At 30.7% G+C, this 19,698-nt stretch overlaps 1 protein-coding gene across 3 annotated transcripts in view; it reads right to left on the minus strand.

Annotated features, from left to right (window-relative positions):
* LOC130898001 (cadherin-87A) overlaps positions 1 to 19,698 on the minus strand; it is a 178,957-nt gene that overhangs the window by 53,663 nt on the left and 105,596 nt on the right. For all 3 annotated transcript variants that reach the window (XM_057807016.1, XM_057807019.1, XM_057807018.1), the window contains exon 3: positions 1,242 to 1,291. In XM_057807016.1, coding sequence (XP_057662999.1) covers positions 1,242 to 1,287 — 46 coding nt within the window. In that variant the 5' untranslated portion in view covers positions 1,288 to 1,291. The remainder of the gene's footprint in view (positions 1 to 1,241; positions 1,292 to 19,698) is intronic.

Genomic DNA, 19,698 nt, shown 5'->3' on the forward strand with positions numbered 1-19,698 from the left:
AATTCAACATTTCGACTTGTTTTAGTCTTCATATTTTGATAAAACATTCTTTTTATTGAATCGTCGTTGTTCAGAGCAGATAATTCACGGATTCGCAGATGAAAATTCAACATTTCGACTTGTTTTAGTCTTTATATTTTGATAAAACATTCTTTTTATTGAATCGTCGTTGTTCAGAGCAGATAATTCACGGATTCGCAGATGAAAATTCAACATTTCGACTTGTTTTAGTCTTTATATTTTGATAAAACATTATTTTTATTGAATCGTCGTTGTTCAGAGCAGATAATTCACAGATTCGTGAAATCTTCGTTCATAATTTCGTGAAAATTCTCCCGATAGATGTCACTATATAAGCAGTACCAACGAGGGACGTTTATATTTCTTAAAACTATCTTCTGAAGTTTTTGTATTATAAGTAAGTTATTTTAACTGACCCATCTTCAAAAATAAATACCATATGTCTTAGATTTGTTCATATAACAGTATTTTTTTATACAAGATGTCTCAAAAGAAAGACTACGTTTTATTGTTTATTGCTTGAACGCAGCTATTCGAAGATATGTCAATCGATGGACTGGTATTTGGTTAGTCGTTGCACCAGGCATCCTACTAATTGGAAAATGTGCAGACGAGATCGAAGATACCGAATCAACACTGGATAAACCGAAATCCGAGCGTGCAAGGTCTTGTAAAACAGTCGAAAACTCTGATACTATTCTTGACGAGCTTAATTCGTTTATTGCTTTAAGATTCTGGAGGGATCACGTATAAAGAATACCAGAGCTAAAACTCAGAGAACGAACACACGCAGACCACCAAAAAGGTGGTACGAGAGCTGGAGTTGAGGAAGATCCAAGAAGAGGGCCAAACGTACAGGATTGAACAGGACCTGGTAATACTGAAAGAGGAAGAAGAAGAAGAGCTTTAAACGTGCACAGTTCGCATTTTATTCAAATATTTAGGGATGCATATTCACAAAATGCAGTTGGTCCAAAAATTGAAGCCGAAGGATGCTGGTCAAAACCTTGACTTCATAAACTAGAAGATCGAACGCTTTCCAGCGTTTACCAACGTTGAACCTTCATAATGGACACGACAACAAGAAAATTAGCCTTTATTGGAGTGCAACCAATCCAGAACACAAACATCCGATCTGTATATTCGCATAAAAGACTGTACGGGCTGCGATGTCAGTTTTTTTTTCGTTACAGTTTTTATTTAATGAGTTTACGACTTACCTTTCAGCGCTAAAGATGCGAGAATGAAAATATTCAAGAATTTCATCTTTCTGAAACAAAAAAAAACGTTAAAAAATATACGAAATCTTATAGAGATCAGATTTAATTAACGAAAAGGTTGTTTAAACTGTGTACTTTAACAAAACTAGAAGGTTAATCAAACTGAACCAAAACTACGAACTTTGAGCATTGTTTGACTGATGTCATAGTAAGGAAATTTAATTTAAATAAATCTTTTTACTAAAACTCCCCATTTTTCGTTGTATATTAATGTATTTAGATAAATATATTAAACGTTTCGTGATCAATAATGAAGATATATCTATATCTAGCGCAAACAACTAAACAACATTAATAAATAACAAATAAAACACTTCATTGTTTCACACTTTATAGAAGAGATTACTGGGAAGACTACCCGAAGGCGTTAAATGCTTTTTACATAAATTACAAGCGTCCCGAAAGGAAATCTGACAGTTTATCGATTACACATTAGAGATGGAATACATTGGGGGGGAAACGAATCTCGAGTTCTCTTATTTAACGTTGAATTGAAACAACTCTAATTACTTTTCGAATCGGTAAATCGTAAATTACGATTTGGTTTATACATGTTTGAAATTTGCGAATATAAACTGCGGTTGATGAAAACTACGAAGCGACTAACTACATCATTGAATCGCTCAAACTTTACGACGTCAAATAATTACAGAAATAGGACGGTTTGCCAGATGAACAAAATCAGTTTTTTTGTTCATTTTAATGAAACATTGAATTGCAGTCTGCGATAATCCAATAGACGCAGATCTTCTTCTATGTTTCTCGTACCATCGTGATGAAAAAAATTGTATACAAAACGATTAATATTAAAAAAAATTATTTCTTGTTTGTTATATTGTATTTTGGTCTTAAAACTAACAGGATAGTCCACTCTAGTTAATTTAACAATTCTTATTATGATTGGATTATCAGATTGCTGAAAATTTTCCTTTTTTAAACATTCGAATATGTTTAAAATAACTTGCTGTGTTTGTGTATCTAAATCTTTATTATTAAATTTACACTTCAATCGCCCATTAAAAAATTTTATATTAAACATTTTTTTTCAAAATAGACGTGTTCCAAACCGTTCAAACTTCTGGAACGTGTTGCTAGAAGTTAAAAAAAGATAATTTTACATGGGCTACGATTAATTTCAATTTTGTCGAACAAGGTGTCAAATTTACCGACATTTTTTGTTTTTTCAAATTCGAGTTACTTAACTTATTTTCATCATAACTCGCTTAATTTTAAAGCTAGTCGGTTTTGTAAAAGGTCATTTTAAAGGTCTGAAAAAGTACTTTAAGAATGTTTATTACAATATTTTGTGGAAAATTGATCGTTTTTCCGTTATTCGAGCTTAAATTTACGAAAAACAAAAAATTGTTTTTCAGTGACTCATAAGTTGCTAAATATTTAAAAAAATTTAATTTAAACTCACTAATTTCATTGTTTTTTATAAGCTTCAATTTCGATAGGAATAATTTTTTTCAGAAAATGCGTAATTTTCGTGTTTTTCGTGAAAAAATGTCGAAAAACGTGGTTTTGTTTTTCAAATTCGAGTTACTCAACTTATTTTCGTCATAACTCGCTTAATTTTAAAGCTAGTCGGTTTTGTAAAAGGTCATTTTAAAGGTCTAAGAAAGTACTTTAAAAATGTTCATCACAATTTTTTATGAAAAATTGATCGTTTTTCCGTTATTCGAGCTTAAATTTACGAAAAACAAAAAATTGTTTTTCAGTGACTCATAAGTTGCTAAATATTTAAAAAAATTAATGTAAACTCACTAATTTCATTGTTTTTTTATAAGCTTCAACTTCGATAAGAATAATTTTTTCCAGAAAATGCGTAATTTTCCAGTTTTTTGTGAAAAAATGTTGAAAAACGTGGTTTTTTCTTTAATTCAATCAATCGCGAATAACTCAGAAATTATTGAGTTAAATAAAAAACTCTATTCCACATTTTCTTCATAAAATTAAATTCTATATCGATTTTTTTTAAAATTTTAAATTTCCACCCCCTGAGTAAGGGCGGCATTCACCCCTGGGGTAGAAGCATACATTGACACCAAATCAAGTTTGTTATTTACATAATTTTTGAGCTCCTGTCAAAATTTCAAACTAATCCATGAAGGTCATTAAAATTTGCTTGGTTCACTCTACTGCACGCTCTAAAAAACTCAATATTTCAATTATTTAAATAAATTTATAAATTAAACAAATCTTATCAAGCGACGCCACTGTTTATCGAAGACTGTCTAGTAGAAATATTTCAAAGAAATTGCTTCGACCAATAGAAATGGATTTTTGTTTACGATTCGATCTTTTCATTGGTGTACAGTGAAGATGATGAGTCCACGTGGACTGACGGTTTATTTAGAAGTTTACCGAATTTTAGAAATCTCGATGGACAATCAATCCAATCTGCCTAGAAATACAGATCTTGCTAAATGGAACTGAAGGTAATCTACATATAAATGTATTAAATTCAAATTGTCTTGGAATATTTTCAATTTTGAATTAAAAAAAATTGATATTTGATAATAAAACTATACACGACGACGTTGTAATACTAAATTAGAACCTTCTATATACTTTTATAGTTCGATTAAAAAAAAAAAAAAAATAATATTAAAAACAGTTTACGTATACGAGGGTTGCTTGGTAAGTTTTTCCACTCCGAAGCTGACATCGTCAAACCAAATCATCATCAGCTTCCTGAGGTGGATGAAACTCTCATTTTTCGTTTGACAGTTTGACGGAAAAAGTCATTAGACAATAAATCGGGCAATGAGACAAAGACGCCTTCAACCCTCGTACAAAAGAATATAGATAAATAATCTCCTCGTATATCTATTATACAATTATTTTTAATACCCTGCACTGATTAAACGATTCAGGTTACGTTTCGTAGGCAATAAAGCCGGTGAGGTCGCTCCCGAGGTAGTTTATGCAGAGAAGACATGTGTTTAAAGGGATTTATGAGATACGCGATTTTACTAGGACAAAATTGCTCTCAGTTTGTCTTCTATTAGATCTCTACGTGTACCGTATATGTGTGTTTGTTTGAGCGTCTTTGTCTTTCTCACATGAATTGTTTCAATTTGATAAAAGGGATTAAAGCTGATGCGGGGAATTGAAATTCGACGACGATGTTTCAGTTAAAACATCGTCTCCGTATATAAAACATCTCAACAAAGTACTTTGATTTTGCCACACGATACTAGTTACTATCAGTCAGAATTGTCATTAAAAATTCCCTCGAAGTTGACCGACGTTTTATTCGGTTAACTAGAAGTTGATGATGACCAAGACGAAGAAAGAAAGAAAGATAAACGCTTTAAAACGAATTGAGAGTTGAAAAACAAACAAAAAAAAAAACTAGTGGGAAACTATTGGAGCTTGGCTGGGAAGTGACACCACATCCACCATACAAACTTGATCTAGTACCATCTGATTACCATTTATTTCGATGTTTCGATGAATTTTTCGATTGATAAAAGTTTCATAAATGACGATGACCTTCGATCGCATCTAATTCAATTTTTTGTTAATAGAAATCGGAAATTTTATGAGCGCGGAATCATGAAGATGAAACGAGACGACAAAATATTTAATGTGTGGAAAAAAGTGTTTAATTTTTACAGTTTTCTTGAGCAAATGAAATGAAACATGCGATTAGATCATTTGACCTTTTAATAAAACAATTTCCTGTAGATTCGTGTAAACCATAGGACGTGGGAATGGTGTTTATCTTTGTACCGCCGCCGGTAGCTACGCGATCTTGTCACTAAATCTGGTAAAGCCAAGAGAAACAGAGAGAATGGGGATCAAAGCAAAGGTGTTTCCTGTCTGGAACAGATATACATGTTTCACAATCTAATGTGCGGGATATAAGACATAAATTTCAAAACCAACTTACCTGTCTTCGAGGAAAATTATGCTTTTCATTCGTACCAGTTTCAAAATTGCCATCAGCTAAAGTGCGTCATACAACAAGATGGAAGATTTATTCGAAATTGCTTATTAAGATTTACGAAAAACGGTGTGGAAGTTTTAGTTAAATACAGAAAAAAAGATTTTCACAGATTCTGCTTAAATTACTAAACAAGACAGAAGATTTTCAAAAATTAGTCTCCGAGATACGTTCGTAAAATGAAAAATATCTTTTAAAATACAAAAAAAAAATCGAGTGAGCTCTAGCTCATACTATTTCTAAGATAATACACTAAAAAAATAAAAGAAACAAACGTTAAAAATACTATTAAATCTGTTTTCTCAAAAAAATAATATAATAAAAATATTTCTTCAATTTCTTAGACCTTTCGATATGTTTATGTTTCAAAATATTCTTGATTTTAAGTATTTTCTGTTTCAAAATTAGTTTTTTTTGATAAATTTTGGAAAAAAGATAAAATTTGACGATTCGATTAGATTTAAATCTTTATCAAAATATGATATCGACACTGACCTTAATCATGAATATCGAAATAAAATCAAAATAGAATTTTATTCTAATAAGGAACATTTTGCAAGATTTTCAAAAATTTGTGTCTAAGATACCTTCGTAAAATGAAACTATCCAAGAAATGAGATTCATATTCAAAAAAATATCTTTTAAAATACAAAAAAAATCGAGTTAGATCTAGCTCAAACTATTTCTGATACACTGGACAAAAAAAAAGTCAAAAATACTATTAAATCTATTTAAAAAAAAATAATAAAATTATTAATTCAATTTCTTAGACCTTAAATCTTCTTGATTTCAAATTTCCTCTGTTTCAAAATTAGTTTTTTTAATAAATTTTGGAAAAAAGATAAAATTTGACGTTCCGATTAGATTTAAATCTTTATCAAAATATGATATCGACACTGACCTTAATCATGAATATCGAAATAAAATCAAAATAGAATTTTATTCTAATAAGGAACATTTTGCAAGATTTCCAAAAATTTGTGACTAAGATACGTTCGTAAAATGAAACTATCCAAGAAATGAGATTCATATTCAAAAAAATATCTTTTAAAATACAAAAAAAATCGAGTTAGATCTAGCTCAAACTATTTCTAATACACTGGACAAAAAAAAGTCAAAAATACTATTAAATCCATTTAAAAAAAAATAATAAAATTATTAATTCAATTTCTTAGACCTTAAATCTTCTTGATTTCAAATTTCCTCTCTTTCAAAATTAGTTTCTTTTAATAAATTTTGGAAAAAAGATAAAATTTGACGTTCCGATTAGATTTAAATCTTTATCAAAATATGATATCGACACTGACCTTAATCATGAATGTCGAAATAAAATCAAAATAGAATTTTATTCTAATAAGGAACATTTTGCAAGATTTTCAAAAATTTGTGTCTAAGATACGTTCGTAAAATGAAACTATCCAAGAAATGAGATTCATATTCAAAAAAATATCTTTTAAAATACAAAAAAAATCGAGTTAGATCTAGCTCAAACTATTTCTAATACACTGGACAAAAAAAAGTCAAAAATACTATTAAATCCATTTAAAAAAAAAATAATAAAATTATTAATTCAATTTCTTAGACCTTAAATCTTCTTGATTTCAAATTTCCTCTGTTTCAAAATTAGTTTCTTTTAATAAATTTTGGAAAAAAGATAAAATTTGACGTTCCGATTAGATTTAAATCTTTATCAAAATATGATATCGACACTGACCTTAATCATGAATATCGAAATAAAATCAAAATAGAGTTTTATTCTAATAAGGAACATTTTGCAAGATTTCCAAAAATTTGTGACTAAGATACGTTCGTAAAATGAAACTATCCAAGAAATGAGATTCATATTCAAAAAAATATCTTTTAAAATACAAAAAAAATCGAGTTAGATCTAGCTCAAACTATTTCTAATACACTGGACAAAAAAAAGTCAAAAATACTATTAAATCCATTTAAAAAAAAATAATAAAATTATTAATTCAATTTCTTAGACCTTAAATCTTCTTGATTTCAAATTTCCTCTGTTTCAAAATTAGTTTCTTTTAATAAATTTTGGAAAAAAGATAAAATTTGACGTTCCGATTAGATTTAAATCTTTATCAAAATATGATATCGACACTGACCTTAATCATGAATGTCGAAATAAAATCAAAATAGAATTTTATTCTAATAAGGAACATTTTGCAGGATTTCCAAAAATTTGTGACTAAGATACGTTCGTAAAATGAAACTATCCAAGAAATGAGATTCATATTCAAAAAAATATCTTTTAAAATACAAAAAAAATCGAGTTAGATCTAGCTCAAACTATTTCTAATACACTGGACAAAAAAAAGTCAAAAATACTATTAAATCCATTTAAAAAAAAATAATAAAATTATTAATTCAATTTCTTAGACCTTAAATCTTCTTGATTTCAAATTTCCTCTGTTTCAAAATTAGTTTTTTTTAATAAATTTTGGAAAAAAGATAAAATTTGACGTTCCGATTAGATTTAAATCTTTATCAAAATATGATATCGACACTGACCTTAATCATGAATATCGAAATAAAATCAAAATAGAATTTTATTCTAATAAGGAACATTTTGCAAGATTTCCAAAAATTTGTGACTAAGATACGTTCGTAAAATGAAACTATCCAAGAAATGAGATTCATATTCAAAAAAATATCTTTTAAAATACAAAAAAAATCGAGTTAGATCTAGCTCAAACTATTTCTAATACACTGGACAAAAAAAAGTCAAAAATACTATTAAATCCATTTAAAAAAAAATAATAAAATTATTAATTCAATTTCTTAGACCTTAAATCTTCTTGATTTCAAATTTCCTCTGTTTCAAAATTAGTTTCTTTTAATAAATTTTGGAAAAAAGATAAAATTTGACGTTCCGATTAGATTTAAATCTTTATCAAAATATGATATCGACACTGACCTTAATCATGAATATCGAAATAAAATCAAAATAGAGTTTTATTCTAATAAGGAACATTTTGCAAGATTTCCAAAAATTTGTGACTAAGATACGTTCGTAAAATGAAACTATCCAAGAAATGAGATTCATATTCAAAAAAATATCTTTTAAAATACAAAAAAAATCGAGTTAGATCTAGCTCAAACTATTTCTAATACACTGGACAAAAAAAAGTCAAAAATACTATTAAATCCATTTAAAAAAAAATAATAAAATTATTAATTCAATTTCTTAGACCTTAAATCTTCTTGATTTCAAATTTCCTCTGTTTCAAAATTAGTTTCTTTTAATAAATTTTGGAAAAAAGATAAAATTTGACGTTCCGATTAGATTTAAATCTTTATCAAAATATGATATCGACACTGACCTTAATCATGAATATCGAAATAAAATCAAAATAGAGTTTTATTCTAATAAGGAACATTTTGCAAGATTTCCAAAAATTTGTGACTAAGATACGTTCGTAAAATGAAACTATCCAAGAAATGAGATTCATATTCAAAAAAATATCTTTTAAAATACAAAAAAAATCGAGTTAGATCTAGCTCAAACTATTTCTAATACACTGGACAAAAAAAAGTCAAAAATACTATTAAATCCATTTAAAAAAAATAATAAAATTATTAATTCAATTTCTTAGACCTTAAATCTTCTTGATTTCAAATTTCCTCTGTTTCAAAATTAGTTTCTTTTAATAAATTTTGGAAAAAAGATAAAATTTGACGTTCCGATTAGATTTAAATCTTTATCAAAATATGATATCGACACTGACCTTAATCATGAATGTCGAAATAAAATCAAAATAGAATTTTATTCTAATAAGGAACATTTTGCAGGATTTCCAAAAATTTGTGACTAAGATACGTTCGTAAAATGAAACTATCCAAGAAATGAGATTCATATTCAAAAAAATATCTTTTAAAATACAAAAAAAATCGAGTTAGATCTAGCTCAAACTATTTCTAATACACTGGACAAAAAAAAGTCAAAAATACTATTAAATCCATTTAAAAAAAAATAATAAAATTATTAATTCAATTTCTTAGACCTTAAATCTTCTTGATTTCAAATTTCCTCTGTTTCAAAATTAGTTTTTTTTAATAAATTTTGGAAAAAAGATAAAATTTGACGTTCCGATTAGATTTAAATCTTTATCAAAATATGATATCGACACTGACCTTAATCATGAATATCGAAATAAAATCAAAATAGAATTTTATTCTAATAAGGAACATTTTGCAAGATTTCCAAAAATTTGTGACTAAGATACGTTCGTAAAATGAAACTATCCAAGAAATGAGATTCATATTCAAAAAAATATCTTTTAAAATACAAAAAAAATCGAGTTAGATCTAGCTCAAACTATTTCTAATACACTGGACAAAAAAAAGTCAAAAATACTATTAAATCCATTTAAAAAAAAATAATAAAATTATTAATTCAATTTCTTAGACCTTAAATCTTCTTGATTTCAAATTTCCTCTGTTTCAAAATTAGTTTCTTTTAATAAATTTTGGAAAAAAGATAAAATTTGACGTTCCGATTAGATTTAAATCTTTATCAAAATATGATATCGACACTGACCTTAATCATGAATGTCGAAATAAAATCAAAATAGAATTTTATTCTAATAAGGAACATTTTGCAGGATTTCCAAAAATTTGTGACTAAGATACGTTCGTAAAATGAAACTATCCAAGAAATGAGATTCATATTCAAAAAAATATCTTTTAAAATACAAAAAAAATCGAGTTAGATCTAGCTCAAACTATTTCTAATACACTGGACAAAAAAAAGTCAAAAATACTATTAAATCCATTTAAAAAAAAATAATAAAATTATTAATTCAATTTCTTAGACCTTAAATCTTCTTGATTTCAAATTTCCTCTGTTTCAAAATTAGTTTTTTTTAATAAATTTTGGAAAAAAGATAAAATTTGACGTTCCGATTAGATTTAAATCTTTATCAAAATATGATATCGACACTGACCTTAATCATGAATATCGAAATAAAATCAAAATAGAATTTTATTCTAATAAGGAACATTTTGCAAGATTTCCAAAAATTTGTGACTAAGATACGTTCGTAAAATGAAACTATCCAAGAAATGAGATTCATATTCAAAAAAATATCTTTTAAAATACAAAAAAAATCGAGTTCAAACTATTTCTAATACACTGGACAAAACAAGTCAAAAATATTATTAAATCCATTAAAAAAAAAATAATAAAATTATTAATTCAATTTCTTAGACCTTAAATCTTCTTGATTTCAAATTTCCTCTGTTTCAAAATTAGTTTTTTTTAATAAATTTTGGAAAAAAGATAAAATTTGACGTTTCGATTAGATTTAAATCTTTATCAAAATATGATATCGACACTGACCTTAATCATGAATATCGAAATAAAATCAAAATAGAATTTTATTCTAATAAGGAACATTTTGCAAGATTTCCAAAAATTTGTGACTAAGATACGTTCGTAAAATGAAACTATCCAAGAAATGAGATTCATATTCAAAAAAATATCTTTTAAAATACAAAAAAAATCGAGTTCAAACTATTTCTAATACACTGGACAAAACAAGTCAAAAATATTATTAAATCCATTAAAAAAAAAATAATAAAATTATTAATTCAATTTCTTAGACCTTAAATCTTCTTGATTTCAAATTTCCTCTGTTTCAAAATTAGTTTTTTTAATAATTTTTGAAAGCTAGATAAAATTTGAAGTTTAGAGTTTTCTTTAGTTCTTTCTATTAAAAAACAAATTTTGAAACGGAAGAAATCTAAAATCAAGAAGATTTAGAATTGGGCACTATTATATTCAGAGAAAAAATTGGAGGAAATCTTTTCTCCAGGAAAATTTTGAAATGGAACCAAAAGAATTTGAAAATCTGAAACTACCCTTAAAGAATGCAAATATAAAGTGGGAGTTAGAGACGATGTAATTTTTAGTAATTACATTTTCTTTATCTGTTTTCTTTGTTGTAAATTTAACGATACAAATATTTAAATTTATTTTCGTACAAATTTGAACGAAAACAGTCTATAATAAGAATATGATTAGCAAATATTACGTCGTTTCGATTTTCTTCATTATTCACCATTATGAAAATTGCCATTCGAGAAGGAAATGGAAATTTTTCCGGTGAAATTTCACATCAAAAAGTTTCCTCCCATTACTTTATAAGTAGGCTTTGTTTTAGTGAACGTGAAAAATTATTAGAAAGCTTAGTTTCCCGTCCTCTTTTATTTGTTGCTGTTCATGAAAACTAAATTGAAAAACAACAGTTTTTCGGAAAACATAAAATATTAACTAGATAAAGCAAATTTTAAAACTATATATGTTGTAGAATAAAATCAAAATGACCTATGACCTAAGAATTTCCAAAGAAATATCAAAATATGTTCGTTCTATTTAAATTAACCAATCACCACCATCAATACCGATATTGAAGACATTCTGAAGTGGCTGTTGGTACTGCAACTCGGGATTTGGTCGGTCTGGACATAAAACATCACCAGAAACGCAAATTCGTCCAATCGGTATTGAAATTGGTAGCAATATCTCTTGGAAAAGTTTACATGGTCGAATTAGCTAATGCCACTCCACAAAAACTTGCAGCTTAGGCCAATACAAAAGAGAATAAATTCGACTTAAAGACGATCCAGATTTGAGTCAGCTCTCACTAATACCGTCTCAGATTCATCAATTTTTGGACCTAGGCTTCCATGTATACCCTCAGCAAACTAGATTCAATACAAAAGAGAGCAATTCGATTTATAGACCATCCAGATTTGACCAGAAACTTGGACAATACAAGAAAGGTTTTACCTATATCGCCGCGGTGATTGATCTTCCGAAGTGTCTAGGATAATCCCACTTAGAGCAGTATTTGCAGCACCTGCACGACTCGCGAACACTGGGGTCGACTGTAGACACCCAGATTATCGATTTATCTCGTATCTTCGGAGAAGTGCAAGCTTGTGGATTCAGCTATCACTAATACCGTCTCAGATTCATCAATTTTTGGACCTAGGCTTCCATGTATACCATCAGCAAACTGGATTCAATACAAAAGAGAGCAATTCGATTTATAGACCATCCAGATTTGACCAGAAACTTGGACAATACAAGAAAGGTTTTACCTATATCGCCGCGGTGATTGATCTTCCGAAGTGTCTAGGATAATCCCACTTAGAGCAGTATTTGCAGCACCTGCACGACTCGCGAACACTGGGGTCGAGTGTAGACACCCAGATTATCGATTTATCTCGTATCTTCGGAGAAGTGCAAGCTTGTGGATTCAGCTATCACTAATACCGTCTCAGATTCATCAATTTTTGGACCTAGGCTTCCATGTATACCCTCAGCAAACTAGATTCAATACAAAAGAGAGCAATTCGATTTATAGACCATCCAGATTTGACCAGAAACTTGGACAATACAAGAAAGGTTTTACCTATATCGCCGCGGTGATTGATCTTCCGAAGTGTCTAGGATAATCCCACTTAGAGCAGTATTTGCAGCACCTGCACGACTCGCGAACACTGGGGTCGACTGTAGACACCCAGATTATCGATTTATCTCGTATCTTCGGAGAAGTGCAAGCTTGTGGATTCAGCTATCACTAATACCGTCTCAGATTCATCAATTTTTGGACCTAGGCTTCCATGTATACCATCAGCAAACTGGATTCAATACAAAAGAGAGCAATTCGATTTATAGACCATCCAGATTTGACCAGAAACTTGGACAATACAAGAAAGGTTTTACCTATATCGCCGCGGTGATTGATCTTCCGAACTGTCTAGGATAATCCCACTTAGAGCAGTATTTGCAGCACCTGCACGACTCGCGAACACTGGGGTCGACTGTAGACACCCAGATTATCGATTTATCTCGTATCTTCGGAGAAGTGCAAGCTTGTGGATTCAGCTATCACTAATACCGTCTCAGATTCATCAATTTTTGGAACTAGGCTTCCATGTATACCATCAGCAAACTGGATTCAATACAAAAGAGAGCAATTCGATTTATAGACCATCCAGATTTGACCAGAAACTTGGACAATACAAGAAAGGTTTTACCTATATCGCCGCGGTGATTGATCTTCCGAAGTGTCTAGGATAATCCCACTTAGAGCAGTATTTGCAGCACCTGCACGACTCGCGAACACTGGGGTCGACTGTAGACACCCAGATTATCGATTTATCTCGTATCTTCGGAGAAGTGCAAGCTTGTGGATTCAGCTATCACTAATACCGTCTCAGATTCATCAATTTTTGGACCTAGGCTTCCATGTATACCATCAGCAAACTGGATTCAATACAAAAGAGAGCAATTCGATTTATAGACCATCCAGATTTGACCAGAAACTTGGACAATACAAGAAAGGTTTTACCTATATCGCCGCGGTGATTGATCTTCCGAAGTGTCTAGGATAATCCCACTTAGAGCAGTATTTGCAGCACCTGCACGACTCGCGAACACTGGGGTCGACTGTAGACACCCAGATTATCGATTTATCTCGTATCTTCGGAGAAGTGCAAGCTTGTGGATTCAGCTATCACTAATACCGTCTCAGATTCATCAATTTTTGGACCTAGGCTTCCATGTATACCATCAGCAAACTGGATTCAATACAAAAGAGAGCAATTCGATTTATAGACCATCCAGATTTGACCAGAAACTTGGACAATACAAGAAAGGTTTTACCTATATCGCCGCGGTGATTGATCTTCCGAAGTGTCTAGGATAATCCCACTTAGAGCAGTATTTGCAGCACCTGCACGACTCGCGAACACTGGGGTCGACTGTAGACACCCAGATTATCGATTTATCTCGTATCTTCGGAGAAGTGCAAGCTTGTGGATTCAGCTATCACTAATACCGTCTCAGATTCATCAATTTTTGGACCTAGGCTTCCATGTATACCATCAGCAAACTGGATTCAATACAAAAGAGAGCAATTCGATTTATAGACCATCCAGATTTGACCAGAAACTTGGACAATACAAGAAAGGTTTTACCTATATCGCCGCGGTGATTGATCTTCCGAAGTGTCTAGGATAATCCCACTTAGAGCAGTATTTGCAGCACCTGCACGACTCGCGAACACTGGGGTCGACTGTAGACACCCAGATTATCGATTTATCTCGTATCTTCGGAGAAGTGCAAGCTTGTGGATTCAGCTATCACTAATACCGTCTCAGATTCATCAATTTTTGGACCTAGGCTTCCATGTATACCATCAGCAAACTGGATTCAATACAAAAGAGAGCAATTCGATTTATAGACCATCCAGATTTGACCAGAAACTTGGACAATACAAGAAAGGTTTTACCTATATCGCCGCGGTGATTGATCTTCCGAAGTGTCTAGGATAATCCCACTTAGAGCAGTATTTGCAGCACCTGCACGACTCGCGAACACTGGGGTCGACTGTAGACACCCAGATTATCGATTTATCTCGTATCTTCGGAGAAGTGCAAGCTTGTGGAGTCAGCTATCACTAGTACCGTCTCAGATTCATCAATATTTGGAACTAGGCTTCCATGCATTCAATTCGACTAAGGGACGATCGAAAATTGACCAGAAACTAGCTTAGAGCATAGAAGAAATGTTTTACCGATTTTACCACGACAATTGCTCTATCGAGCTGTCCAAAATAAACCCCAAACGTCCCGTTTGTCAATTTATCTCATACCTTCGGAGCTACCAAGGTATGTGTTTCTCTACCTGCAGAAGTTCAAGATTTATATCCGCAGGCATCTCCACGCGACAGACACCATTCGACTAATCTCGTACTTGCTTTTTACATGAAAAAAATGGAGATTTATACGAAAGAAACAATCTTTATTTAACAGAAAAACATAATTTCGACGAATTATCAGTAAACTAAGTAAATTTACATGTACGTGAGTGTTTAATTGATTTAGAAGTTGTATCTTTGATTAACCTCGATGTAACAGTAATTATGTCAATACAGACACTTACTTTAATCGAATTTGATGGTGTCTGCATACGTGTAATATACATGCACGTAGTCCGAAGTCCGAATACTAAAATCCGGCTTCTCAAAATGGAAATTCGAGCGGATTATTCATATATTCGTCAATTTTGTCAACATTTTCAAGTTATAATCAGACAAAGACGAAGTAAATGTCTTCGTTATCAATTTACAACTGTTTTAACTACGTCATATCGTTCATTCGTCTATTTGCAGCAGCGATTTCTCATCAAAAGAAACATATAGCCAGATGGATATTTTTTGTCTTCAATTCTTGTATATATGTAGTAAGAAACTGCCATTAATCCCTTTAACCAAGTGACCTCAAATGACATAAATCGACGTCAATCAAAAGACATCGATTAACATCGACTGTTTCGGACTGTTTCCTCTTCATCGCGTTAACACGAATTTATTTTGAATATTTCAAAATATCACGATTCGGTTCTAATACTGAAGAGAATATTGACGAAATCATTGAATCAAACACACCCCAAAAAATACCGTTTACAGTAAAGATTGACTATGAGTTTAGAGGATTGGGCCGTGAATATTAGAAGAAAAGATGGTACAGAGTTTAAAGAAACTAAGATCGAAACCATTACTTATTACAAGAAGAATTTTAATACCACAAAAATTGGAATGAAAATACCCACGAAGGACTAAATTGTATTTACCAAGACTTCCTTTGGTATTTCAAGAATGTGTACTTAGAGAAAATTTTCTTTTTAGCTCTAGATGTTTTTCTTTCTAAGGGTTTTTTCCACCACTTCCCTATTCCACCTTTTTGGGATCAAAATTAGATAAAATCGCCTACCGAAGCGATCGGTTTGAATACCAATAGATCGACCGCGGTTAATCGATTAGTCAAAAGTGGTCAACAAGAGGAAGAGTTTACAAAAGGGTCACCACAACGTCAAATCGATAAATTCCGACTTGAATATCGACAAAGATCATCACAATCAAATATATCTTCATCAACTGAAACTGAATTTTTCCGAAACAACCCGAATTTTTCTAGATATAACTTTTCACTAATTTTTCACTTTATCTAGCTGTTTACTTAATACTAATTTATTAGATGTAATAATAATAATAATAATGTGAATGACCTACAAAAGTTAGTAATGAAATAACACCCTTGTAACTTGTCATTTTTACATGAAAATACGCTAGTAATTTTCCTAATGTTATCTAGCACGAGTTTCCTATTTTTCACGATGAAAAGCAAAACCTTAACACGCTACGTCAGGTCGTATTTCACTTTTTCCTATAGAAAAGATATTTAACGAAATAGAAATTTCAAATTACACATAAAAGTGAGATTTTTTTTCAAATATTCCAAATTCGTATATATATCTTCATCGAAACGAATGGTAGTATCAAAAAGCACAGCATGAAACCTTTTGAAAGTAGATTATTCAACAGCCAACGGTTGAATCAGTTAATAAATCCGTACAGCTTCGATCTAGCGTTAAAACCAATGTCCTGCTTTCCTCAGATTGCCTTTTTTTTTTATTAAGCTACCCATTCGAGTTGCTTCTCAACTCTATCCCATCGGTGTAACTTTTTACGAACCGGAAAATCAATTTGTGGATAGTGGATGGTCCGCAGAAATCGTTTTGGTTTTCTTAAGAGATACACTGTCGTATGTGGCGCGAAAATCTTTCAAAATATTCCATTCGTACGTTAAAGTTTCCATTTTTAGAAAAATTACATTGTAAAAAGTGGAGAAAGTTTGAAAAAATCCATCGTTTAGATTTTGAAGTACAGATAGAGCGGCGATCGCAGTTCATAGCAAGCACGGAAGTTCCGATGATCAGAAAATGGATCAGAGAGGTCATGGTGATCGAGTGGACGTCTTTGGTTACTCATAAATTGGCGAAGAATTAGTTTTCTTGCAAATATCATGTGTTTCAATGGTTCATATTCCATTTTTTGAAACAGAAAAGGTAATTCCTGTTTGATCATCCTTTGCCCAGACCAGCACCTCGCTTCACAAGCTACGAGGAATCTAGAGTCAAACTACGACAAGTGGCTACAAATTTTTGCAATAGATGTATAAAAATTAGTTAAAGACTTTGTAGTTTTAATTAATTACTTAGAAAACTGCATTATTAAAATGAGTTACTATTTTGATCTTCTGGTACAAATGTTTACAAATTAATTCAGAAAGGGCTGTCGAAATTCCTCCGACGAGTGAATTTAACAAGATTTAGTGATGGAATTCATGAAATATTAAAATGTTCCGGTCACCTTTTTCACTCTTGACAGCGAGGATTTCGAACTAGATTTGCATCTGAAGCCGCCGTACGAAAGATTCAATTTCTACCGAAAATCTGAATAACGTCGAGTAAATATGAAATTTCGAATAGTACCGATACGTTATCGATTGTAAAATAACAAAATTAATCAAATATCTCACTAAATATCAATCCCTAAGTTAAAATGGAAAATCTTCCACGTGGTTTACTATACTGATGATGATACCGGATATAACCTCCGAAGGCTACATTTTAACATTAGAGCAAAGCAACTAAACAAGATTATCAACATCGGAAAGACCAAATATGCCAAATGACGTCCAAAAAACCGATGTAAGTTATAAATTGCCTCAAAAAAACAATAACAAATCATGGAAACCTTCTTTTACCATTATCCTCCAAAGGATGAAGTGATACCCATTTATATTTGACTCAGAAGTTGTTTCCTATCCCGTACAATCTTTTCGGAATCATAAAGTCTCTTATTTTTGTTTGGAGGTCTGTCCATCTAGTTGGAGATCCGCCTCTTGGACATTTGCCTTCTATTTTTCCTTCTATAATTGATAGTTCCATCTTCTAGCGATATATCCAAGGTACTGCAGATACTTGGGGTTATTTATGGTAAGTACCTGGCGTTCTATCCAAGTAAGAAAATAAACGGTTCGAATTTCGATACGCTGGAAGAAAAAAATTGTATACGCATCAAAAAGAAGACCAGATGCTTCAACGATGAGAACAGAACAAAACAGGAAATGGGAAAATTGGAGAGACAGAAAAGGACGTAAAAATGAACAAATTAGATGGATGAAAACCACAAGGAAAAGCGTTTAAACGATGTCGAGAATGCTGGACTTTGACTTGATGGTAATCAACAAGAAGTAGCTTATTTATATGGTTAATTATGTTAGAAAAAAGAATGAGAATTGATTAATTAGTAAGACAACAAATATGTTGAGAGAATAGAAGATGTAAAAGAAGAAACGATAGAAATAGAATATTAAAAAAAATGAATTGAATTGTTTTGATTTTAGTTCTTTTCTGAATTAGTCGTTGAAAAATTAACCAATTTCGATATTAATTAAAAAATTAAGTACATTTAGCAACAAAAAACGACAATAACAATAAAAAAATTGAATATACAAAAAACTGACAACTCTAAAGTAGATCTAAATACGTTGAAAGTGAATTAAATCTTTGATCTGTAATAAAATGTAATATGAACGTCAAAAATGCTTTCGACACAGTACAAAAAAAGGGCGATTAGTTGAAACTATTTAAAACTTTATCTAAAACAATCAATCTAATTGTATACACGACGCCATCGTGTTCTGGAGGTTAAATAAAAGTTATGTGCATAAAATTCAACACAAAAATACCAAAAAATCGGTACAAATTTTGTTTTTTTTTGCCCTAAACCTTCGCAAGACATGTAAATCTTCAAAATAAGCTTTTAAAAATTAAATTTCGATAATTTGTTGCTTGGATAATTTAACGGAAACGAGAAAATTTTCAATATTTTAAAATAGCCTTTTTTTGAACACTTTTTTTCTAGTCAAAAAAAAATTAGAAAAAACTGAGATGCGGGATTTTTAGTTCAATTCTTTTTGTTTCCAACGCGACTTTCCAAATGATGTTAGGACCATCCGGTTAGCAAGATTGGCCCTTTGAAAAAAAAGGGCCTCCTATGATTTAATTGCCATTTTGAAAAAACTATTGAGGCCACAGGGTTTATTTTTAGAACATTGATTAAGTACATCGGGATCTCGGTTTTCAGCAAATAACAAACCTTTATATTTAATAATTAAACAAATTATAAACAATTTAAAATATTAAAAATTTTCTCGTTTCGGTTAAATTATCCAAGCAACAAATTATAGAAATTTAATTTGTGAAAGCTTGTTTTGAAGATTTTACATGTCTTGCAAAGGTTTAGGGCAAAAAAAACAAAATTTGTACCGATTTTTTGGTGTTTTTGTGTTGGATTTTATGCACGTAACTTTTATTTAACCCCAGGCGTTGTTTTTTATTCTACTAATAATTTTGTCACGTAATTATCACGTATTATTAGTGTAGGTATCCTTTTAAAGGACTGCTTGTTACCGGATTCCTTTCCATATACCGACCATTCACAAAGTCGTAAATCAAGGATTCGTCGTCAACTCGGTTAACCTCAATTAAAACTTTCCCAATAT

Source organism: Diorhabda carinulata, chromosome 9 (genome assembly GCF_026250575.1).
Source record: "Diorhabda carinulata isolate Delta chromosome 9, icDioCari1.1, whole genome shotgun sequence".
NCBI classification, from domain to species: domain Eukaryota; kingdom Metazoa; phylum Arthropoda; class Insecta; order Coleoptera; family Chrysomelidae; genus Diorhabda; species Diorhabda carinulata.